The following is a 25822-nucleotide window of genomic DNA, read 5'->3' as shown; positions in this document are numbered from 1 at the left end:
ATGGTAGCTCTATTTTTAGTTTTTTAAGGAACCTCTATAGTGTTCACCATAGTGGCTGTACCAAGTTACTTTCCCACCAACAGTATAGGAGGGTTCCCTTTTCTCCACACCCTCTCCAGCATTTATTTTTTGTAGATTTCTTAATGATGGCCATTCTGACTGGTGTGAAGTGATACCTCACTGTGGTTTTGATTTGCATTTCTGTAATAATTAGCGATGTTGAGCATCTTTTCATGTGCCTCTTGGCCATCTGTATGTCTTCTTTGGAGAAATGTCTGTTTAGATCTTCTGCCCATTTTTTGATTGGGTTGTTTGTTTTTTGATATTGAGCTGCATGAGCTGTTGGTGTATTTTGGAGATTGATCCCTTTTTGTTCACTTTGTTTGCAAATATTTTCTCCCATTCTATGGGTCGTCTTTTCATTTTGTTCATGGTTTCCTTTGCTGTGAGAGCTTTTAAGTTTCATTAGTTCCCTTTTGTTTATTTTTGTTTTTATTTTCATTATTCTAGGAGGTGGATCAAAAAAGATCTTGCTGTGATTTACGTCAGAGTGTTCTGCCTATGTTTTCTTTCTTTTTTTAAAAAAATTTATTTTTTTTTAAAATAAGATTTTATTTATTTTTGCATTTTTAATTGAGGTATAGTTGATCCACTATGTTGTGTCAGTTTCAGGTGTATAGCAAAGTGATCCAGTTAAAATACATAGACATCTCTTTTTTTTCAGATTCTTTTCCCTCATAGGTTACCACAAAATATATAGTTCCCTGTGCTGTACAGCAGGTCCCCGTTTTCTGTCCATTTTATATTTAGTAGTGCCAGCACCATTTCTCTTTTTTTTTAAAGTAAATTTATTTATTTATTTATTTATTTTTGGCTGCATTGGGTCTTCGTTGCTGTGCACGGGCCTTCTCTAGTTGTGGCGAGTGGGGGCTACTCCTTGTTGTGGTGCACGGGCTTCTTGTTGCGGTGGCTTTTCTTGTTGCAGAGCACGGGCTCTAGGCGCATGGGCTTCAGTAGTTGTGGCACATGGGCTCAGTAGTTGTGGCTCACAGGCTGTAGAGTGCAGGCTCAGTAGTTGTGGCAACGGGCTTAGTTGCTCCGCGGCATGTGGGATCTTCCCGGACCAGGGCTTGAACCAGTGTCGCCTGCATTGGCAGGCAGATTCTTAACCACTGCGTCACCAGGGAAGTCCCAGCACCATTTCTTGAAAGGATGCTTTTCCCCATTGAATGTTCTTGGTACCCTTGAAAAAAATCATTTGATCATATATGTAAGGGCTTATTTCTGGGCTCTTTATTCTCTTTTATTGGTCTATATGTCTGTCTTTATGTCAGTAGCATACCGTTTTGATTTACTATAGCTTTTTAAAAAAATTTATTTATTTATTTTTGGCTGCTTTGGTTCTTCATTGCTGTGCATGGCTTTCTCTAGTTGTGGCAAGCAGTGGCTTTTCTTCGGTGCAGTGTGCGGGCTTCTCATTTCTGTGGCCTCTATTGTTGCGGAGCACGGGCTCTAGGCACGTGGGCTTCAGTAGTTGTGACACATGGGCTCAGTAGTTGTGGCTTGCGGGCTCTAGAGCTCAGGCTCAGTAGTAGTGGTGCATGGGCTTAGTTGCTCTGTGGCATGTGGGATCTTCCTGGGCCAGGGCTCGAACCCGTGTCCCCTGCATTGGCAGGCAGATTCTTAACCACTGCGCCACCAGGGAAGTCCTACTATAGCTTTTTAATAGGTTTTGAAATAAGAAAGTATGAGTCCTCTAGCTTTGTTCTTCCTTTTCAAGAATATTTTGGGTATTTGGGGTCTGTTGAGATTCCATATAGATGGGGTTTTATATTTCTGTAAAAAAAATATTGGGATTTTAATAGCGACTGTGTTGAATCTTTCAATCATTTTAGGAGGTATTGACATCTTAACAATATTGTCTTCTCATTCATTGGGAATAATAATATATTATTTTGGTTTTTGTGAAGATTCAAGATAATGTTCATGGCAAGAACCAAGCCATCAGTAAAATTAGTCCATCACCACCACCCTTCTAACTTAGATTGTATGATTGAATAAAGTATTATCAACCTATGATTAAATTATTAGCCTGGTAATGTGGTTTCTTCTTTTTTGTGATAGATATCCCAGAGGAGGAAGCCAGATATTGGACCTACAAATTGGAGCAAATCAATGCCTTGGGAACTGACAATGAGGTAGGAACTGTTTTTTACAATGTAAAGAGTGTCTTTATAGGACGCTTTAAGGGAGTGACTCAGGAACATGTTGAAGAATGAAAGAATTTAAACTGCATTAGCGAAAAAAGGTAGCTAGAAGATTGCCTATTATTAGAAAGATCTGTCTGCTTTTTCTTTTCTTCCCATTGTCCCCCAGAAGTGGCTGAATTGGCCCTAGTCTGGCTCTAGACTGTTGGGGAGCAAGCTTATACTAGGGAATCTGTCCTCTTGTTACACAGATGAGCAGAAGCCTTTTTTTCCTGCTTGTTCCCAGATTTTTGGATATGTATCCTTATTATGTGCTCTTTTTAGGAATGTTTAGACTATTGCATTGCTTAGTCCTGCTGTCCTAACTTATTTCCAGAGATGAGTTTTGTGCACAGAATAGAACACAATCAGCTCAACCTGGGCCAGCAAGAATGGGGAGTGTTTTTGTTGGTGGTGGTGGAGGGAAAAGATAAGGTTTTTAATTTAGGGCATGTTGGGCTATTAGAAAATTTGTCTGGTAAGCAACCTGTTAGGAAACATCTGGTAAGCAACCTAATGTGAGAATCTGAAGCTCAGGGTATGATGAGGTCGGGTATAGAGTTTGGATTTATCAAGATATTTGTAGCAAGCTCACTCAGGTAAAGTATGTAGAAAGAGTATTGAAGAACAGGGACAAAACCTTGGGAAACATCAAAGGTAGAATCCTGAGAAACAAAAGAGACTGAGAAAGAGCTGCCTGAAAGAGAGAGTAGGCGAACCAGAAAAAGGTTTATGGAACAAAGGAAAAAAAAAGTTTTGAGGCAGAAATTCTTGACAGTGTGAAATATTACCGAGAGCAAAGAAGATGAGTAATGAAGTGGAGCCATTGGATTTGTCAATTAATGGTCAATATCCATAGGTTAGTACAGGAAGCCAAAATGCAGTGATTTGATGTGTGTGTTAGTTTCCCAGGGCTGCCAAAACAAAGTACCACATACTGTTGGCTTACAGCAACAGAAATTTATTCTCTCACAGTTCTGGTGGCTAAAATTCTGACATCAGGTGTTGGTGGGATCAGTTCCTTCTGGAGGTTTTGAGGAAGAAGCTGTCCCATGCCTTTCTTCTACTTTCTGGTGCTTCCTAGCAGTCTTTGCTGTTCCTTGGCTTATAGACACATTATTTCAGTCTCTGTCTCCACTATCACATGCCTTCCTGGGTTGTGTCTGCCTGTCCTCACAGTACGTTGTCATCTCTTTTTGTGTCTGTGTTCAAATTTCCATTGATTTTTGTGGGGGCACCAGTCATTGGATTAACTTGATTACATCTGCAGAGACTCTATTTCCAGATAAGGTCACATTCATAGGTACTGGGGATTAGGATTTCACAACATTATCTTTTTTTGTTTTTTTGTAGGCAGATTATATCTTGCCTCTCTTTTAGTGATGTTAAAATTACACAGTGGATTCAACTTGGTGTCAGCCTATTTCATCCATTTTAAAGTGATCTCACAAGCCTTTTACCTAATGGTTTTAGCAGCAAATAATAATCATTATTTTATTAGGGTTGCACAATGATGATTTTCTAATTATATCATCTCTTCAGCATTTATTATCTATGATTTGTCTGCCTCATCAGCTGTTTGGTTCACTTGAAATAAAGTCCGTGCAAGAAAAACATTCTCTTTAGCAATTTTCAAAATAATGAGTGTTGCATAAGCAGCTTCTCAAGGTGACCAGTGAGTTGTTTTCTTTTTTTTAGTGGGATATTATTATCAATTTATGGATTTTGATATATTTGTGTTTCAATCCATTGCAATCTTTATTCTTTTTGATACTAAACTCGTTTCATCTTTGGTTAGTGGGAGCGTCTTCCTTTCTTTTTTCTATTTTTATCATGAAAAAATTTTAAACAAATATAAAAGTTGAAGGACTAGTAAAATGAAACCTGTACACTTATCTCCAAGATTCAATGATTATCAAAATTTGGTCATACTTGCTGCAAAACCATTTTAAAAACACAATGTAGAATCTTATCTTTTTTTTTCTTATGGTGTGCAACAGTTCCCATCCACAGCAGCCTCTTGGGTCAAGACTGGCCTAGGGATCTACCACTTGACAGAGTGGAAATGTATCACTATTTATTACTTTTCCTACTCATGGAAAATTAGGTTTTCACTATTATAAATGCATGCTTCAGTGAACATCTCTGACCCTGTTTCTCTCTGCTTATGTATGGGAGATTCTCTGGCTATATACCTGGAAATAGAATTGCTTTGTTGTGGAATGTGCTCTGTGTAACGTTACTGGATGTTGCTAAGTTGTTCTCTAAAATAATTATACCAATTTATATTCCACTTTTTCTGCTGCTCTGTATCCTTACTGATACTTGTTATTGCCAGATTTAAAATTTGTGCTAATCTAATGAGTTTAGAGCTTTATCATTTAAATTTGCATTTGTCCATTTATTGGTGACATTCATTTAGTCATTTATTCACCAGATAACTTATTGAACACTGTGTACCAGGCCCTGTCGTAGGTGCTTGGTATACATCAGAAGTTAAAACAAAGACCAATGTCCTCTTGGATCAAATAGGAGGAGACAGACAATAAGCAGGAACCTAATAAATATAGTTAAGCATCAAAAGATGAGAAGTCTTCTAGGAGGAAAACCTATTCTCTCCATTCACTTTTTACACTTCTTTTGTTAGGTTTATTCCTAATCATTGTGAATGGTATATTTAAAAATTACACTTTCTAATAGGTCATTGCTATCTATATAAGGCAATGCTGCTCGATTTTTTTTTTTTTAGTATTGATCTTATTCACCAACTCTTATTAATTCTACTAGTTTAGAGATTCCTTTGGGTTTTTTAGTTTTTGCATCTTTGAATAATAAGTTTTTATCTCTTTTCAATCCTTATGTCTTATTTTTTAAGTGAAATTTTTACATATGTTTTTATTAACAGACTTAAATATTAAGCAGTTTGTAGAGAGGGCTTCCATATCACATCTTACCCGCCCCCTCCCTCTAGTTTTCCTTATTATTAGCATTTTACATTAATATGGTACATTTATTACAATTAATGAGCCAATATTGATATATTATTATTAACTAAAAGTTAATATTTTATATTTCTATTTATTTTTGTTTTATTAAATAAAAATCCTTAGTTTTTTTCAAATTTCCTTAGTTTTTATTTCATGCGTTTTTTCAGTTCCATTACCCCATAACGGACACTGGGTTACATTCAGTTGTAATATCTCCTTCGGCTTCTCTTGGCTGTAATATTTTCTCAGACTTTCCTTGTTTTTGGTGACCGCTTATTTTTAAAAATTCATTGTGTAAAACATCCTGTGTAATTTTTAATGGTGAGAGTGGGGAAGCCTTGTCTTTTTCCTGACTATAAGGGGAATGCTTCATAAATCTTGAAGTATGATATTTGCTGTAGATTTTAATAGGTACCCTTTATCTGATTAAGGAAATTCTATTTTCTTTCTGATTTTCTAAGATATTGTCATGAAAAAGTAAGGGATTTTATCAAGATCTTTTCTGCATTGTTTGATCACATAGTTTTTCTCCTTTAGTCTGTGTGGTGAATTGCATGAATAGATTTTCAGATATTGAACTGTCCTTTCATTTAAAGTCCTTCTGGTCATGATACATGAAAATTTATATGCCAGCATTCATGCATATACGTACATATTCACACAGAAATATAAAGACTTATTTATGATAAATAAATGTCATATGATTTGGTTTGGTAATCTAGGATTTTTGCATCTGTATTCATAAATGAGATTGGCCTATAATTTTCCTTACTTTTACTACTTTTATTTTCTTGTACATAGGTATTATGGATTTTTTTCCTTAGCTCTCTTAATATTATTAATTAGGCTCTAGCTGGTCTTCAGCATTCTGCTTTGGACCTGAAAGAGATTCATTAAATACGTCTGCTGGAAATATCTACTCTCATCTATTAAGTCTGAATTCTTCTAGTTTAATGCTTAAAGTTTTATGATTTTGTCACTCTTGTGCCTGTGTACTGCCTATAAAAATCACCATTATTTATAATAGTTATTATAACCAAGTCCCTTTGTTACTTTGGAGTGGGTTGTTTAGCCTTTAAGAAGTTTTGAACTTTTTTATGATTGATAGTTTTACTAATACTATTATATTGTTTAAACTGTGCCTGATCCTTCCCCGAAGTAGTAATAGCACTGTCTACCTCTGATATTTGTATCGTAGTTTGTTTCTTGTAAAGTACTTTATATATAAAAGTATATTTATTTACAAAAAGTGTTTTGTATTTTGTATCCAACCACTTGAAATGCCCTTCACCACTAACACTCATGTGTAAACCACCATCAATTTTCATCTGGATAATTGCAATAATTAGTCTTATTTCCCCTCTGGTTGCCTATAGTTCTTCTCACACAGCAGCCAGAGTGATTTTTAAAGTATAATGAAGTCATATCCCTCTAGTGTTTAAAACTTTACATACCTTCTCAATAGACTAGAGTAAAATCTAAACTCTTTACCATGATTACAAACTCTATTCCCCCAGTGCCTGGAACAAGGCCTTGCACATAATAGGCACTCAAGAAATATCTGTTGAATGAATGACTCCTTCAGTGTTAGAGAAGCTCTGTCTTGCCCAGAATCTTACAATTTATTAATAAATGGCAGAGTCAGGATGAAAACTCATATTTGCAAGTTATATTTGCAAGTTGCTAGACCAAGTTATGTTTTCCCAATCCTCCAATGGGCTCTGAACCAAGCCATTTTTTCTTCCAGACTCTGTGTACCTGTGTTAATTTGTTTATACCTTTTTCTTTTTGTTTTGCCTTTCCAAATCTTGTCCATCTTCAAGACTTGAACTTAATGTGGCTCCCTTTTATAGAACTTTCTTTCTATGGCTTCAGTACTCTGTTTTTAGGTGGTGATAGTGGTGGGTTGTGTTGGGGAGGTTAGAGTATAACTGGGAAGGGGACACTAGTAAATACCAGATGCTTATGTAAGTAATTTCACTTCCCACGTGACCTTGTGAGGGAAGAAGCCTCATCTTTTTAAAGATGGAGAAAACTCAAGTCTCAGAGAGATTTTCAGTTCTACCACCCAAATGGGGAAATCTGTATATTATTTGAGTTTTCTAAGTCCTCTGAACTTCTAAGGCTAAGCCTTCTACAGCTGCCTGGTAGAGCTGGAATGGTGCCCAGGTGCCCTTGGTCAGAACAGCCTTCCTGCTATCCTGCTTTAGCCTGTTGCATTGGGCCAATGCCATATCTGTTAGTCTGGCCTGTATGTCAGGATCACACAGGGAAATCAGCAGCAGGATGATCGGTTTCTGTTTGATAAGAAATTTGACTCTAGTCAAATGCTAAACCTTTTTATAGGTAGCTATAGTTTTTTTGTTGTTGTTTTGTTTTTCTCCTTCTTTACTTGGGCCTCTTACTATGTTTTTTTTTTTTGTTTGTTGTTTTTGTTTATCCTTTCTGCCTCTAGTATTCTAGTCAAGAAGAAAGCCAGAGGAAACCATTGCCTACTGCTGCCGCCCAGTGTTGTAAGTGAGAAACTTGTCTTTGAATCTTCTTAATCACAACTTTCTGTCAGTTCTCTAAATGTGGCTTATTTTGAGTTGGGGAGGTTGGAGATGTGGTATGTATAAACAGGAGATATTCCAGAAATATACCTTATTCAGGCCCATACTGCCAATGGCTATCTGTCCTTTAGCTTTAAGAAGAGATCTTTTGGTTTTGTGTGGCTATAGGTAGGGCAATGGTATTCTTTTTTCTCCATTTGCCTGCTTTTACCCCTGGAGGAATGTTTTCTCCCATTCTGTCCCCATTTATCTGTTATTATCCTTTAAGGCTCAGTTTAAATGTTACCCCCTCTGGGAAATCTTCATGCTGTTTCCTCCTTCTCCACAGTCTAGCTTAGATCTTTCTCTGCTTCCATCGTATAACCTATCATATGTTATAATCTATGTATATTTCTTTGACAAGAAAGCAAAATTTTTAAAGATATAGAATCTTCCATTTGTATTCCTAGTATCTGGCTCAATACCTGATACATAGTATAGTAAGCCTCAGTAAAGTTTGATAAACGATTAACTGAGTGAGAGAACTTGTCATTTCTTCTGAGATTAACTTATCCAGACCACACATTTTACTTCTTGAAATGAGCCGTGCATTGTTGGTATATTGGTATCTTCTCAGCTTCTCTCAGAAGAGCTTGAAGAGATACTGAAGGACTGACTTGAAATCAGTTCTCTTTCACTTTTTCAACCTGTGGGGGTGGGTGTGCATATGTTGTGTTTCTTTTGTTTTGCTATAGTGTTTCTGAATCAATGCCAAACTTTTAGCAACTGCAGGTTGATAGTGGTGGTGATAGTGGTAGTAGTTATTGTAGTAATACTAGTAATAATAAGAACCACAGCAGCTAACGTATTTTGAGGTTTTATGGTATGCCAGATGCTGCTGTAAGAGCTAAAATATACTAACTTATTTAATCTTCACAACAACCCTAAGACATAGATTTTACTGTTTTCCTCATTTTTAAGATGAGGAAACTGAGATGGAGTTATTTGCCACAGATCACATAGGTAGTAAGTGGTGAAGTAAATATTCAGATATAGACAATCTGACTCTATAGCCTATGCATTGAACCACTATGTTATACTACTTCCTTCATATTGTTTCTGAAAAGGAAAACCTCCATTCATGGTTTATAAATCCATTGGTTGCCTTCCATTCTATTGGCTACTTACTTTCCTGATAAAAGTAAGACCACTGGCAGAGGTCAACACTTTTTCTTTATTTAAGGAAAACCTATTTTTCATATGACTTATTACTTTTGTTTTTGTCATTTAGGAACTAGGATTTATCAAATATTTAGGGTCATGGGAGACCACAAGAATCTGAATTGAAGACCAAGTTGTGAATTAAATTCTATACGTCATTTCCAAAACTCATTGTAATGAGCTAATTTTGAGTTTTTAATCTTTTAAATCTTTTTCCAGGACTGCTAATGAGAAGTGAAATAGAACGATTGATATTTCTCTTGCCATTCCTTCCTGGGTCCATTTGATGAAATGCAGTTCAAGTGATTAAAGAGCAAATGCCTAGAGGGCAGGAGGAAATAAGAGACTATAATAATCAGCACGTTTATTAATTCTCTTACATTTTTTATATGTTTACCAGCTAATTTGTTTTTATGTGCATAGACTATTCCTGTCTTTTGACTACTCTCTAATATATATATATGTATTTTTTTAAACTATTTTTAAAATAGATCTTTATTGGACTACAATTGCTTCACAATACCGTGTTAGCTTCTGTTGCACAACAAAGTGAATCAGCCATATGCATACACATGTCCCCATATACCCTCCCTCTTGAGCCTCCCTCCCACCCTCCCTATCCCACCTCTCTAGGTGGTCACAAAGCACTGAGCTGATCTCCCTGTGCAATGCAGCTGCTTCCCACTAGTTATCTATTTTACATTTGGTAGTGTATATATGTCAATGCTACTCTCTCACTTCGTCCCAGCTTCTCCTTCCCCACCGTGTCCTCAAGTCCGTTCTCTACGGCTGTGTCTTTATTCCTGTCCTGCCCCTAGGTTCATCAGAACCATTTTTCAAAAAAGATCTTGCTGTGGTTTATGTCAAAGAGTGTTTTTCCTATGTTTTCCTCTAAAAGTTTTATACTGTCTGGTCTTACATTTAAGTCTTCAATCCATTTGGAGTTTATTTTTGTGTATGGTGTTAGGGAGTGTTCTAATTTCATTCTTTTACATGTAGCTGTCCAGTTTTCCCAGCACCAGTTATTGAAGAGGCTGTCTTTCCTCCATTGTATGTTCTTGCCTCCTTTGTTGTAAATTAGGTGCCCATTATGTGTGTGGGTTTATCTCTGGGCTTTCTATCCTGTTCCATTGATCTGTATTTCTGTTTCTGTGCCAGTACCATACTGTTTTGATTACTGTAGCTTTGTGGTATAGTTTGAAGTCAGGGAGCCTGATTCCTCCAACTCCGTTTTTCTTTCTCAAGATTGCTTTGGCTGTTTGGGGTCTTTTATGTTTCCATACGAACTGTAAGATTTTTTGTTCTAATTCTGGCTGTTGGTAGTTTGATAAGGATTGCATTGAATCTGGAGATTGCTTTGGGTAGTATAGTCATTTTCACAATATTGATTCTTCCAATCAAAGACATGGTATATTTCTCCATCTGTTTATGTCATCTTTGACCTCTTTCATCAGTGTTTTATAGTTTTCTGAGTACAAGTCTTTTGCCTCCTTAGGCAGGTTTATTCCTAGGTATTTTATTCTTTTTGTTGCAGTGGTAAATGGGAGTGTTTCCTTAATTTCTCTTTCTGATTTTTCGTTGTTGGTGTATAGGAATGCCAGAGATTTCTGTGCATTAATTTTGTATCCTGCAACCTTACCAAATCCACTGATTAGTTCTAGTAGTTTTCTGGTGGCATCTTTAGGATTTTCTATGTATAGTATCATGTCATCGACAAATAGTGACAGTTTTACTTGTTCTTTTCCAATTTGTATTCCTTTTATTTCCTTTTCTTCTCTGATTGCTGTGTCTAGGACTTCCAAAACTATGTTGAATAAGAGTGGTGAGAGTGGAAATCCTTGTCTTTTTCCTGATCCTAGTGGAAATGCTTTCAGCTTTTCACCATTGAATATGATGCTTGCTGTGGGTTTGTCATATTTGGCCTTTATTATGTTGAGGTAGGTTCCCTCTATGCCCATTTTCTGGAGAGTTTTTATCATAAATAGGTATTGAATTTTGTCAAAAGATTTTCCTGCATCTATTGAGATGATCATATGGTTTTTATTCCTTAATTTGTTAATGTGGTGTAGCACATTGATTGGTTTGCGTATATTGAAGAATCCTTGCATCCCTGGGTTAAATCCCACTTGATCATGGTGTATGATCCTTTTAATGTGCTGTTGGATTCTGTTTGCTAGTATTTTGTTCAGGATTTTTGCATCTATGTTCATCAGTGATATTTGTCTATAATTTTCTTTTTTTGTGATACCTTTTTTTCTGGTTTTGGTATCAGGATGATTGTGGCTTTGTAGAATGAATTTGGGAGTATTTCTCCCTCTGCAATTTTTTGGAAGAGTTTGAGAAGTATTGATGTTAGCTCTTCTCTAAATGTTTGATAGAATTCACCTGTGAAGCCATCTGGTCCTGGACTTTTGTTTGTTGGAAGAGTTTTAATTACAGTTTCAATTTCATTACTTGTGATAGGTCTGTTTATATTTTCTAATTCTTCCTGGTTCAGTCTTGTAAAATTGTGCCTTTCCAAGAATTTGTCCATTTCTTCATGGTTGTTCATTTTATTGGCATACAGTTGTTTGTAGTAGTCTTTTAAAATCCATTGTATTTCTACAGTGTCAGTTGTGATTTCTCCTCTTTCATTTCTAATCTTATTGATTTGCATCCTCTCCTTTTTTTTCTTGGTGAGTCTGGCTCAGTGTTTATCAATTTTGTTTATCTTCTCAAAGAACCAGCTTTTAGTTTTATTGATCTTTGCTATTGTTTTCTTTGTTTCTATTTCATTTATTTCTGCTCTGATCTTGATGATTTCTTTCCTTCTACTGACTTTGGGTTTTCTTTGTTCTTGTTTCTCTAGTTTTTTTTTTTTTTTTTTTTTTTTTTGGTACACGGGCCTCTCACTGCTGTGGCCTCTCCCGTTGCAGAGCACAGGCTCTGGACGCGCAGGCTCAGCGGCCATGGCTCATGCGCCCAGCCGCTCTGTGGCATGTGGGATCTTCCTGGACCGGGACACAAACCCGTGTCCCCTGCATCGGCAGGCAGACTCTCAACCACTGCGCCACCAGGGAAGCCCTCTCTAGTTGTCTTAAGTGCAGGTTTAGATTGTTTATTTGAGATTTTTTTGTTTCTTGAGGTGAGATTGAATTGCTATAAACTTCCCTCTTAGAACTGCTTTTGCTTTGTCTCATAGGTTTTGAGTCATTGTGTTTTCATTGTCATTTGTTTCTATGTATTTTTTAAATTTCTTCTTTGATTTCTTCAGTGATCTCTTGGTTATTTAGTAGTGCACTGTTTAGCCTCCATGTATGTGTATTTTTTGCAGTTTTTTTTCCTGTAATTGATTTCCAGTCTCATAGCGTTGTGGTCAGATGCTTGATACGATTTCAATTTTCTTAAATTTTCCAAGGCTTGATTTGTGACCCAAGATGTGATCTATCCTGGAGAATGTTCCATATGCATTTGAGAAGAAAGTGTATTCTGACACTTTTGGGTGGAATGTTCTGTAAATATCAATTAGATCTGTCTGGTCTACTGTGTCATTTGAAGCCTGTGTTTCCTTATTTATTTTCTGTTAGGATGATCTGTCCATTGGTGTAAGTGGGGGGTTAAAGTCCCCTACTGTTATTGTGTTACTGTCGATTTCTCCTTTCATGGTTGTTAGCATTTGCCTTATGTATTGATGTGCTCCTATGTTGGGTGCATAAACATTTATAATTGTTATATCTTCTTCTTGGATTGATCCTTTAATCATTATGTAGTGTCCCTCCTTATCTCTTGTAACAGTCTTTATTTTAAAGTCTATTTTATCTGATATGAGAATTGCTACTCCAGCATTTTTTGATTTCCATTTGCATGGAGTGTCTTTTTCCATCCCGTCACTTTCAGTCTGTATGTTTCCCTAGATCTGAAGTGGGTCTCTTGTAGACAGCATATATATGGGTCTTGTTTTTGTATCCATTCAGCCAGTCTGTGTCTTTTGGTTGGGGCATTTAATCCATTTACATTCAAGGTTATTATTGATATGTATGTTCCTATTACCATTTTCTTAATTGTTTTGGGTTTGTTTTTGTAGGTCTTTTTCTTCTCTTGTGTTTCCTGCTTAGAGAAGTTTCTTTAGCATTTGTTGTAAAGCTGGTTTGGTGGTGCTGAATTCTCTTAGCTTTTGTTTGTGTGAAAAGCTTTTGACTTCTCCATCGAATCTGAATGAGATCCTTGCTGGGTAGAGTAATCTTGGTTATAGGTTTTTCCCTTTCATCACTTTAAATATATCCTGCCATTCCCTTCTGGCCTGCAGAGTTTCCACTGAAAAATCAGCTGATAACCTTATGGTGATTCCTTTATATGGTATTTTTTGTTTTTCCCTTGCTGCTTTTAATATTTTTTCTTTGAATTTAATTTTTGTTTGTTTGATTAATATGTGTCTTGGTGTGTTTTTCCTAGGGTTTGTCCTGTATGGGACTCTCTGCTTCCTGGACTTGGGTGACTATTTCCGTTCCCATGTTAGGGAAGTTTTCCACTATAATCTCTTCAAATATTTTCTCAGACCCTTTCTTTTTCTCTTCTTCTTCTGGGACCCCTGTAATTCGACTGTTGGTGTGTTTAGTGTTGTCCCAGAGGTCTCTGAGATTGTCTTCAGTTCTTTTCATTCTTTTTTCTTTATTCTGCTCCTTGGCAGTTATTTCCACCATTTTGTCTTCCAGCTCACTTATTTGTTCTTCTGCCTCCGTTATTCTGTTATTGATTCCTTCAAGGGTATTTTTCATTTCAGCTATTGTGTTGTTCATCTCTGTTTGTTTGTTCTTTAGTTCTTCTAGATCTTTGTTAAACATTTCTTGTATTTTCTCAGTCTGTGCTTCCATTCTTTTTCCAAGATTCTGGATCATCTTTACTATCATTACTCTGAATTCTTTTTCAGGTAGATTGCCTATTTCCTCTTCATTTATTTGGTCTTGTAGGTTTTTACCTTGCTTCTTCATCTGTGACATTTTTTTGCTGTCTCATTTTTTTTTAATTAAAAAAAATTTTTTTTTAATGAGCTGGATTGTGTTCCTGTTTTACTGGTTTTTTGGCCTGAGGCTTCCAACACTGGAGTTTGTAGGCTGTTGGGTAGAGCTGGGTCTTGGTGCTGAGATGAGGAACTCTGTGAGACCTCACTCCGATGAATATTCCCTGGGGTCTGAGGTTCTCTGTTAGTTCAGTGGTTCGGACTTGGAGCTCCCACCGCAGGAACTTCTGCCTGACCCTGAGCTGGCAAAAAAAAAAAAGAGAACAATAACAAACTAAAAAATAAAATTAGACTAGGAAACTAACAGATGTGTTAGAAAGAATGTAAAAATAAAAATATAGATGAATCAATAACCGGAAGGTACATCAGTACCACAATAGTAAAAAAGAGGAGGAGGGAAAAGAAAAAAAAAAAGGGTTGTGGGGGAAGGCCTTGGCTGTGGAGGGTGGGGCCTAAGCAAGGGCGAGGTTTGGGTGGGGGGTGGGGCCAATGCTCAGGACTCACGGGGTTGGAAAAGGCTCTGGGGGCTGTGTGGAGTGGGGTTTAGGCTCAAGGAACAGTAGGGGCCCAGGTGTGCCCCCCACCCCTGCTCTCAGAGGGCAGGGGACCTCACCTGGGAGCCCAGCAGGCTTCCTGGGCTCGAGTGGGTGGGGCAAACGCCCTCCTCTCTCGCCATTCCAGTCTGGGGTCTGGGAGGGCCCCTCCTGCCTGCCTCTCCTGATCTTCCCGGCCTCCCTCCTATGCCCAGAAAGACCCACACAGCCTGGAGGGGGCTTGGAGGGCAGGGGATGCCCTGGGAGCTCAGTAGGCTCCCTGGGCCCGATTGGGCGGGGCAGTCGCCCTCCTCTCCTCTTTCGCTCCTCCGGGATGGCCCCTCCCGCCTACCTCTCCTATTCTCCCCTCGGCCTCCTTCCTGTGCCTCCAGGACCCACGTGGCCTGGACGGGGCTTGTGGGGAAGCAGCTTGGGAGCTCAGCAGTCTCCGTGGCCTGAGTGGGCCAGACTCCCTCCCACCTGCCTCTCCTGATCTCCCTGGCCTCAGGGGCACTGATCTTGTCTGGCCTCCACTTCTCCTCTCCCCTTGGTCCCCCTACATCCTACCGGCTCACTCTGGGGTTCCTCCCATCTCCTTGGGGGTCAGAGTCCCCCACCAGCTGCCAGCAGGCACCATAGTTGTGGGGAGACGCTCTCTAATACATTTTTTTTGAAAAATTTTAAACTGTAAGTTTAAAAATGGAAGTGGCATTTACCCTTTACTAGATTCAGTAATTAACATCTTGCCACATTTGCTTCTCTTCCTCGCTACCACTCTTTCCCATTTCTGTCCCCCTATATACATATGTAAAAATACAAATGAGTATTTTCTGAATCATTTGAATATAAGCTTCAGACTTTATGACACATCAGCATGTGTCTCCTAAGAGATAGAACAGTCTATATAACTAAAATACCATTATCAGAATCAGGAAATTTAACATTGCTACAATAATATCTAATATACAGTTCATATTCAGAATTCCACAATTGTCCCCCAAGTATTTTTATAGCCATCCTTCCCCACCAGCGTATGATCTAATCAAGAATCACACATTTTTATTTGGTTGTCCTGAATCTTTAACTCCTTTAATTTAAAAAAAACTTGCCTTTTTAGTCATTTATGACACTGATTTTTTATTCAATCAGAAAAATATTTTATTCTAATTATAATGTCTACTGCAGATGGCAGTGTACACTAGTATGGGTTTCTGGGAAGCCATTTGGCAATACATACCAAGAGCCTTTAAAAATTCATGACCTTTGATTCAACAGTTGAATTTCTGGAAATTTGTCCTAAATAATCAGGAAATAGACAAGAATTTGTATAGAAAGATGTTCACTGCAAAATTATTTAAATAGCAAAATTTGAAAATGACTTAATAGTTAAGCAACAGTAAATGATAATAGTCATAAGATTTGAATATGCTTTGAATAATGTATTGGGGAAATTTTCATGAAACTAAGTTAAAAAGTATATAAAACTCTTACCCTCTGTATATGTGTATGTGTATATGTATATATGTATGTACATATGTAACTTAAGAGTTTTTGCATACCCCTAAAATTCATATGTTGAAGCTCTAGCCCCCAGTATTTGGAGATAGGGCCTGTGAGGAGATGATAAAGATTAAATGAGATCATAAGAATGAGGCTCTAATCTGATAGGACTGATACCCTTTTAAGAAAAGGAAGAGACAACAGAGCTTTCCGTGTGAGGACATAGCAAGAAGGTGGCCATCTGCAAGCCAGAAAGAGAACTTTCATCAGGAAGCAAATCAGCCGGCACCGTAATCTTGGACTTCCTAGCCTTTAAACTTGTGGGATACAAATTTCTGTTGTTTAAACCACCTAGTCTGTGGTATTTTGTTATAGCAGCTGAGCAGACTAGTACAGATTTTGGTGCTGAGAGGTGGGGTGCTGCTGTTACAAATACCTAAAAATGTGACAGTGGCTTTGGAAGTTTGGGTAATGGGCAAAAAGGCTGGAAGGATTCTGAGGTGCATGCTAGAAAGAGCCAAGGTTGCTATGAAGGGACTCTTGGCAGAAATATGGATATTAAAGGCTGTTCTGGAGAAATGTCAGATGGAAATGAGGAACGGTTTATTGGAAACTGGAGGAAAGGTGATCCTTGTTATAAAGTGGCAATGAACTTGGCTGAATTGTTTGAGTGTTTTGTGAAAGGTAGAGTTTATAAGTGATTAAATTGGGTGTTTAGCAGAGGAGATTTCTAAGCTAAGCAATGAAGGTGTGGCTTGGGTCTTCCATACTGCTTGTAATAAAATGCAAGAGTAGAGGGTTGAATTGAAGAAGGAATTGTTAAGTAAAAAGGAACCAGAACTTGGAGATTTGGAAATTCTTAGCCTATCCTTAGCCTATATATTGTGAAAAATGAGAAATCTTGTTCTGAAGAAAACACTAAAGAGATCATGGGTGTGACTCATGGACTAAACCAGCCATCAGCAGAAGCCAGGAATAGAGATGGAATTATACCAGCAGAGACATTGCCAGTTTCAATTAAAGGGGACAGAGAAAGAGGAATGGAATGAAGGAAGGCTGTTGGATGTCTTGGATTCTACAAGACTAGATCATAGAGTTATTTGACTGTAAACGTGTGCTATTCTTTTTTTTTTAAAATGGTTTGCTGTTTTTGTTTAATTTATTTATTTTTTGTTTTATTTTATTTTTGTCTGCATTGGGTCTTCATTGCTGAGCGTGGGCTTTCTCTAGTTGCAGGGAGCGGGGGCTACTCTTTGTTGCAGTGTGTGGGCTTCTCATGGCGGTGGCTTCTCTTGTTGCAGAGCACGGGCTCTAGGCACGCAGCCTCAGTAGTTGTGGCACACGGGCTCAGTAGTTGTGACCCATGGGCTCTAGAGCGCAGGCTCAGTAGTTGTGGCGCACGGGCTTAGTTGCTCCGCGGCACGTGGGATCTTCCCGGATCAGGGCTCGAACCCCTGTCGCCTGCATTGGCAGGTGGATTCTTAACCACTGCGCCACCAGGGAAGCCCACGTGTGCTATTCTTGAGGAAAGGCAAGAGTGACCCGGAAGGTGATTTGGAGAATATCAGGGCTGCCAGTCTGAGCACAGGCCCAAGGCACAGAGATGTTTCCTTTTGTTTCAGAGGGTGGCCACCACAGAGAGCTATGGGGCCAGGGCCACTCTGAAGAGCTGAGTGAGTGACAGTGCCACCCCAGTGGAAGGTGTGTCATTGAACAGAAGAGAATTATTCTCTAGCCTTAAGATCTAATGGAATTTGCCTTGCTAGGTTTTGGACTTGCTTGGGACCTGTCACTTCTTCTTTCCTGTTTCTCCCTTGTAGAGTAGGATTATCTTTTTGTCCCACCATTGTATTTTGGAAGCACACGTTTGGTTTCACAGGTTCACAGCTGGAGAGGAATTTTGCCTCAGGATGAGTCATAACTGGATTCTTACTCATATATAATTTAGTTGATATCTAAATGAGTTTTTGGACTTTAGAGTTGATGCTGGAATGAGTTAAGACTTCCGGGGCTGATGGAATAGAATGAATGTATTTTACATGTTATAAGGATATGAATTTTGGGGGGCCAGAGGCAGAATGCTAGGGCTGAATTGTGTCCCCTTAAAATTCATATGTTGAAACCCTAACTCCCAGTGTGATTGTATTTGGAGATAGAGCCTGTGAAGAGGAGTTGTAGGTTAAATGAAGTCATAAGGGTTGAGCCCTAATCTGATAAGGCTGGTGCCCTCTTAAAAAGAGGAAGAGACAACAATGCTCTCTGTGCCATGTGAGGATACAGCGAGAAGGTAGCCATTTGCAAGCTAGGAAGAGAGTTCTCACTGAACTCTGCTAGAATCTTGATCTTTGGCTTTTTGGCCTCCAGAGACTGAGAACATTAATTTCTGTTGTTTAAGCCACCTAGTCTATGGTATTTTGTTATGGCAGTCCGAGCAGACTAATATACTTATTGTAAATTATCTATACAATCTAGGAGAATACCTAGAAAGAGAAGCACTAAAATACTAACCAAATTTGTCTCTGATATGTGGGATTATGACTTTTTAAACCCCTTTTTTGCATTTCTTATATTTTCTAAATATTTAACAATGTACTACTTTTAATAGTTAAAGGTTATTAACAAGAGTAATGGAATAGTTGAATCCTTGTTCTAGATGTGGGTTTGCTGCTGTCTCTCTGAGAGACTTTGGAAGTCTTTCCATTGTCTATTTCAATTTCCTGATGTGTAAAATGGGAGAGTTGGTCTAAATGATCTCTAGGACTCTTTTAGCTGTAATATCATGGGACCCTATAACTTCCTAGTCCTGAGATTTCTTCATGTGGGTGGTCCCTCCACTATCTTCTCCGCTAGGGTCAGTTCTTTGCATTCACTCGTGACATGTCTTCAAAATATTTTCAGAAATCACTGGGCTACTGCTCTAAAGAAACTCTTACTCTTATCTTTGATATGAAAGTTTCTTTGGCCCCAGTTACGTCTTAAAAATGATGAGATTCTTTAAAAGTATTGGGGTGAACTATATGCTTCTTCCCAATGTTTTCTTTGGGGCCAAACATTTCTGATGGTGAATTTAACATTCAGTAAAAACACTTCGCATTCACATTTATCTTAGGATATTTTAGTCTCCTTTGGTAACTGTAATATATGTAGATATGTCATAGGGTGATATTACATTATGTCCACATGGTTTTTTTTATCCCCTGTGTTATTGCTAGTTCTTGTTCCCATTACTTCAGGGAAAGATATGGAAGGCAAGAGCTGAAGAAATGGTCTTCGGGGCTTTAGTAACTGAAAGCCTAGGACTTGAGGGGAATGTTCAAAATGTTTTGAATAACTATTATGGGAGGAAGCAGAGATTCACCATAATCTCCCTATTCCTGAGTAAGAGAAGCCTTCCTTGACTTGAGTGAGAGGAGACAAGGTTGACCAGAGTAGACACATTGGGACCTTGTGTCTACTTTCTGGGTGGTGCTAGTGAACAGTAGGACTCCAAAGAGGGAATGGCTGGATGCTATCTCTAGGCCAATGGGTCCCTATTGAGATTCCCATGCTCTAACAAGTCGCACATGCTGCAGAATGAGTCCTGGGCTCTCTAGAAGTAGCAAGTGAGACTCTGGTTCTAATGAAGCCACTTGGGCAGGATTAAGAGAGGTCTCAGGTGTTTTCTGTGTACTAAAGACCAAGGACTAGAGGCCATGTGGGATATTTCAGTGAATGATACTACACAAAGACATACCTATGCCATGAGCAGTCACTTCACTGCAATGTCTTATTCTCACACCAAGTCAGTATTTGGAGCAGTCTTCGTGGATAGGTAAGACATACATTGAGATTCTGAAGATGTTTCTGTTTTCTAAGAACAGTAACATCAGTCCTCCTAGGAGAGGTCTTGAGCATCTCTTTTTGGTTGTTGCTGCCTGTCTGGTTGATACTGCTTGATTCTTCCTGTCCTCTCTTGGGTAGGTGAATGCTTGTTCTCTCATTGAGGTACATTTATGACTCTCCAGAAGTTACCTCAGAGTACTTTTCAGGGTCCAGTTCCTGGATGTGAGAGATTGCTCTGGTTCAGCCTCTTTCATCCACTATTGACTTCTTCCACCAATAGATGTACTTAGTTTTGCTCCTGCTGGTATCTTATCACATAGAGGCTTTTTTTTTGTTTGTTTTTTCAGAGGACAGGCTCTAGGCACGCGGGCTTCAGTAGTTGCAGCATGCTGGCTCAGTAGTTGTGGCTCGTGGGCTCTAGAGCACAGGCTCAGTAATTGTGGCGCATGGGCTTAGTTGCTCTGCGGCACGTGGGATCTTCCCAGACCAGGGCTCGAACCCGTGTCCCCTGCATTGGCAGGCGGATTCTTAACCACTGCGCCACCAGGGAAGCCCAGAACATGAAATTTTGTCCACCTCTTTCTGGTGGGTCCATGCCACAAGGAGTGGACCCAATTGACGAATACTCACTGTGTCAAGGCATGATCATGTATAGCAAACTATGTCACTATCTGTCACTCTAGCACTTTACCAACTTTACCAGCTTGAGAGGACTTGACACTTCTGACCATCAGACCTAACTATCTTGCACAGCTCCAGATAAAAAGGAAGCTTGGCTGGTACCAGATCCTGTGGTCTGTTCTTTAGCAATTTGTTTTCTGTATTACTTATTTTCCAGATGACAGTAGCCACCATGCTGATAGCCCCTGCCTATCAAGAGATCCATCTGTTAGAGAACTTAGTGACCTCACAGTCACAACTAGTATTAGCTTTCAAGAGCATGTAGTAGGTAAATCTTTCTTGAAGGAATAAAGAATCCCTTACCATAACTTTTGAAGGGACAGAACCCAGCCTATCCTCTATATCCTTTTGCAGTGTCATGTTGCTGTTCCATGGCAGGCCCCTTCAAGACATTAGCATAAATGGTATAGATCAGGGGTCCCCAACCCCTGGGCCACGGACCAGTTAGGAACTGGGCTGCACAGCAGGAGGTGAGCAGCAGGCGAGCAAGCGAAGCTTCACCTGTATTTATAGCCACTCCCCATCACTCACATTACTGCCTGAGCTCCGCCTCCTGTCAGATCAGTGGCAGCATTAGAGTCTCATAGGAGCTCAAACCCTGCTGTGAACTGCACATGTGAGGGATCTAGGTTACCCGCTCCTTATGAGAATCTAATGCCTGATGATCTGAGGTGGAGCTGAGGCAGTGATGCTAACACTGGGGAGTGGCTGCAAATACAGATTATCATTAGCAGAGAGGTTTGACTGCACAGAGACCATAATAAATCAATTGCTTGCAGACTCATATCAAAACCCTATCAGTGAGTGGCAAGTGAAAACAAGCTCAGGACTCCCACTGATTCTGTATTATGGTGAGTTGTATAATTACTTCATTATATATTACAATGTAATAATAACAGAAATAAAGTGCACAATAAATGTAATGTGCTTGAATCATCCCAAAACCATCATCCCCCCACCGGTCTGTGGAAAAATTGTCTTCCACGAAACTGGTCCCTGGTGGCAAAAAGGTTGGGGACCACTGGTATAGATGATCTTATTTGCAAAGCAGAAATAGAGGCACAGAGAGAACAAACGTATGGATAAACAAATGTATGGATACCAAGGGGGGTGGGTAGGATGAACTGGGAGATTGGGATTGACATATTGGGATCGACATATATACACTACTGATACTATGTATAAAATAAATAACTAATGAGAACCTACCTATAGCTCAGGGAACTCTACTCAATGCTCTGTGATGACCTAAATGGGAAGGAAACCCAAAAAAGAGGGGGGATATATGTATACCTATAGCTGATCACTTTGCTGTACAATAGAAACTAAAACATTATAAAGCAACTATACTCCAATAAAAATAAATTTTTAAAAAGACATTAGCATGGTCTGCTAGAACTTCTTTTTTTAATTATTAAAATTTTTATTTTATTTATTGAATTATAATTAACGTACAATATTATATTAGTTTCAGGTGTATAACATAGTGATTTGGTATTTTTTGTTTGTTTGTTTGGTTTTATTTTTTTTTTTTGCGGTACGTGGGCCTCTCACTGTTGTGGCCTCTCCCGTTGCGGAGCACAGGCTCCGGACGCGCAGGCTCAGCGGCCATGGCTCACGGGCCCAGCCACTCTGCGGCATGTGGGATCTTCCCAGACCGGGTCACGAACCCGTGTCCCCTGCATCGGCAGGCGGACTCTCAACCACTGTGCCACCAGGGAAGCCCAATTCAGTATTTTTATACATTATGAAATGATGACCACAATAAATCTAGTTACCATCTGTCACCATACAAAGTTGTTATAATATTATTGACTATATTCCCTATGCTGTGTGTTACATCCCTGTGACTTACTTATCTTATAGCTGGAATTTTGTACCTCTTAATCCCCTTCACCTATTTCATCTATCTCCCTACCCTCTTCCCCTCTGGCAACAACCAGATTGTTGTCTGTATCTATGAGTCTGTTTTTGTTTTGCTTGTTCATTTGTTTTGTTTTTTAGATTCCACATATAAGTGAAATCATATGGTATTTGTTTTTCTTTGTCTGACTTACTTCACTTAGCATCATGCCCTCCAGGTCCACCTGCATTTCTGCAAATGGCTAGATTTCATTCTTTTTAATGGCTGAGTAATGTTCCATTGTGTGCATGTATGTGTGTAAATATATACACACCATATATATGTGTATACACACACATACCCCCCACATCTTCTTTCACCATTTGTCAATGGACACTTAGGTTGCTTCCATATTTTGGCAATTGTAAATAATGCTGCCTTAAACATGGTGAATTAGTGTTTTTGTTTTCTTTGGATAAATACCCAGAAGTGGAGTTGTTAGATATTTGGTAGTTCTATTTTTAGATTTTTGGGGAACATTTGTAGTTCTCTTTTTAGATTTTTTGGGAACTGTTTTCCATGGTGACTGCACCAATTTACATTCCCACCAACAGTGCACGATGGTTCTCTTTTCTCCACATTCTCACCAACACTTGTTTCTTATCTTTTTGATAGTAGCCATTATGACAGGTGTGAGATGGTATCTCACTGTGGTTTTGATTTGCATTTTCCTGATGATTAGTGATGTTGAGCATCTTTACATGTGCCTGTTGGCCATCTGTATGTCTTCTCTGGAAAAATGTCTGCCCATTTTTAAATCAAGTTGTTTGTTTTTCTGATATTGAGTTGTTAGGATTTCTATTAACTTTCTAAACAATGCCCTGCACTGAAATTGGGGTGTAGGTGCCCAAGGTAGTCCTGGGAGACCGGAGAAATTATTTTTTTTTTTTTTTTTTTTTTGCGGTACGCGGGCCTCTCACTTTTGTGGCCTCTCCCGTTGCGGAGCACAGGCTCCGGATGCGCAGGCCCAGCGGCCATGGCTCACGGGCCCAGCCGCTCCGCAGCACGCGGGATCTTCCCAGACCGGGGCACGAACCCGCGTCCCCTGCATCGGCAGGCGAACTTCCAACCACCGCGCCACCAGAGAAGCCCGAGACCGGAGAAATTATTAAACTCAATCCTGTACCTCAGTCTCCTCTGGGACACTGCCACCCTGCCTTTAAATACAAATTTATCCACTCCTCAAAACCATAATATAATACTTATGCGATTCATAAGTTCAAGGCTTTATAAGTGGGCTGTTTAGTCCCTACACCAGCTGACCTTTAGCTCTATCCATTGCAGTGTTACCTCATAAAAGAAATGTTTTAACTCTATAACTTTCACAGTCGTTTTTGTCATAATGTGAGTTTCAATATATATCATGGATTTTGAGGGTTCTGTTTATTGCCCTCTAGGTTAAAATTCTGCTTTCTCAAGTCAGCTGTGATTAAAAGTTGCAGAATATATTGGTTTCCTTGTTAGTTATGAATTTTTGGTAGCCACTTTACATGGTATTGGGAAGAGCAGCACGGAGAGATTTTTTTCAGATCTCCCAACCAGTTATCTTTTTCTGCATCACTTATTTCTAGGAAGTGGGTGAACTGGGGTTAAAACTTCTGTTTGACTCTAAGGTCCATGTTCTTGCCACTGTACAACCCCTTGATGGCAAAAATCTCATGGGACCTATTGGGTTAGCCAAAAAGTTCATTTGGTGTTGTTCCGTAAGATGGCTCTAGTAGTGCTTAGCTGTCTTTAACTTCTTTCAAAACAATTTTGTTAGATCGTATTGTGACAGCTGTCATATCAGCGTGCATTTTTAAAAAAACATCAAAATTGGTGAATTTTTGGGTAACCATTTTAATATTGAAGATGGAAGAAAACATTTTCAGCATGTTATGCTTTATTATTTCAAGAAAGGTAAAAACACAACTGAAATGCAAAAAAAAAAAAGATTTGTGCAGTGTATGGAGAAGGTGCTGTGACTGATCAAACCTGCCAAAAGTGGTTTGTGAAGTTTCATGCTTGAGATTTCTCTCTGGACAATGCTCCATAGTCAGGTAGACCAGTTGAAGTTGATAGCGATCAAATCGAGACATTAATTGACAACAATCAGTGTTATGCCACGTGGGTGATAGTGGACACACTCAAAATATCCAAATCAAGCGTTGAAAATCATTTGCACCGGCTTGATTATGTTAATCGCTTGGATATTTGGGGTCTACGTAAGTTAAGCGAAAAAAACCTTCCTGACCATATTTCCGCATGCAAATCTCTACTTAAATGTAATGAAAACGTTCCGTTTTTAAAACAAATTGTGATGGTTGATGAAAAGTGGATACTGTACAATAATATGGAACAGAAGAGATTGTGGGGCAAGAGAAATGAACCACCACCAACCACACCAAAGGCTGGTCTTCATCCAAAGAAGGTGATGTTGTATATATGGTGGGATTGGAAGGGAGTCTTCTATTATGAGCTCCTTCCAGAAAACCAAACAATTAATTCCAGCAGGTACTGCTCCCAATTAGACCAACTGAAAGCAGCACTTGACAAAAAGTGTACAGAACTAGTCAACAGAAAACACATAATCTTCCATCAGGACGACGCAAGACCACATGGTTCTTTGATGATCAGGCAAAAACTGTTACAGCTTGGCTGGGAATTTCTGATTCATCCACCATATTCACCAGACATTGCACCTTTGGATTTCCATTTACTTCAGTCTTTACAAAATTCTCTTAATGGAAAAAATTTCAATTTCCTGGAAGATTGTAAAAGGCACCTAGAACAGCTCTTTGCTCAAAAAGATAAAAAGTTTTGGGAAGATGGAATTATAAGTTGCCTGAAAAATGGCAGAAGGTAGTGGAATAAAAGGGTGAATATGTTGTTCAATAAAGTTCTTTGTGAAAATGAAAACTTTATCTTTTATTTTTACTTATAAACCAAAGGAGTTTTTGGCCAGCCCAATATTTTGCTGTTCAGAAACACATTGGCTACTGCCTTTTTATTTTTTAATTAATTAATTAATTAATTAAAATTCATTTTTTGTCTGTGTTGGGTCTTTGTTGCTCTGCGTGGGCTTTCTCTAGTTGTGGCATGCAGGGGCTACTTTTCCTTGAGGTGCGCAGGCTTCTCATTGCGGCGGCTTCTCTTTTTTTTTTAAATTTTTAAAATTATTTTAAACATCTTTATTGGAGTATAATTGCTTCACAATGGTGTGTTAGTTTCTGCTTTATAACAAAGTGAATCAGCTATACATATATCCCCATATCCCTTCTCTCTTGCGTCTCCCTCCCTCCCACCTTCCCTATCCCACCCCTCTAGGTGGTCACAAAGCCCTGAGCTGACCTCCCTGTGCTATGCAGCTGCTTCCCACTAGCTGTCGGTTTTACATTTGGTAGTGTATATATGTACATGCCA

The 25822-nt window shown here is 38.9% G+C and overlaps 1 protein-coding gene across 4 annotated transcripts in view; it reads left to right on the top strand.

The window, feature by feature from the left end:
• UNC13B (unc-13 homolog B) overlaps nt 1-25822 on the top strand; it is a 222275-nt gene that overhangs the window by 68853 nt on the left and 127600 nt on the right. For all 4 annotated transcript variants that reach the window (XM_067744051.1, XM_067744047.1, XM_067744046.1 and 1 more), the window contains exons 6-7: nt 2125-2198; nt 7689-7746. In XM_067744051.1, the coding sequence (XP_067600152.1) occupies nt 2125-2198; nt 7689-7746 (132 nt within the window). The remainder of the gene's footprint in view (nt 1-2124; nt 2199-7688; nt 7747-25822) is intronic.

The sequence above is a fragment of the Pseudorca crassidens genome, chromosome 7 (genome assembly GCF_039906515.1).
Source record: "Pseudorca crassidens isolate mPseCra1 chromosome 7, mPseCra1.hap1, whole genome shotgun sequence".
NCBI classification, from domain to species: domain Eukaryota; kingdom Metazoa; phylum Chordata; class Mammalia; order Artiodactyla; family Delphinidae; genus Pseudorca; species Pseudorca crassidens.
This window is presented reverse-complemented; position numbering and strand designations above follow the sequence as displayed.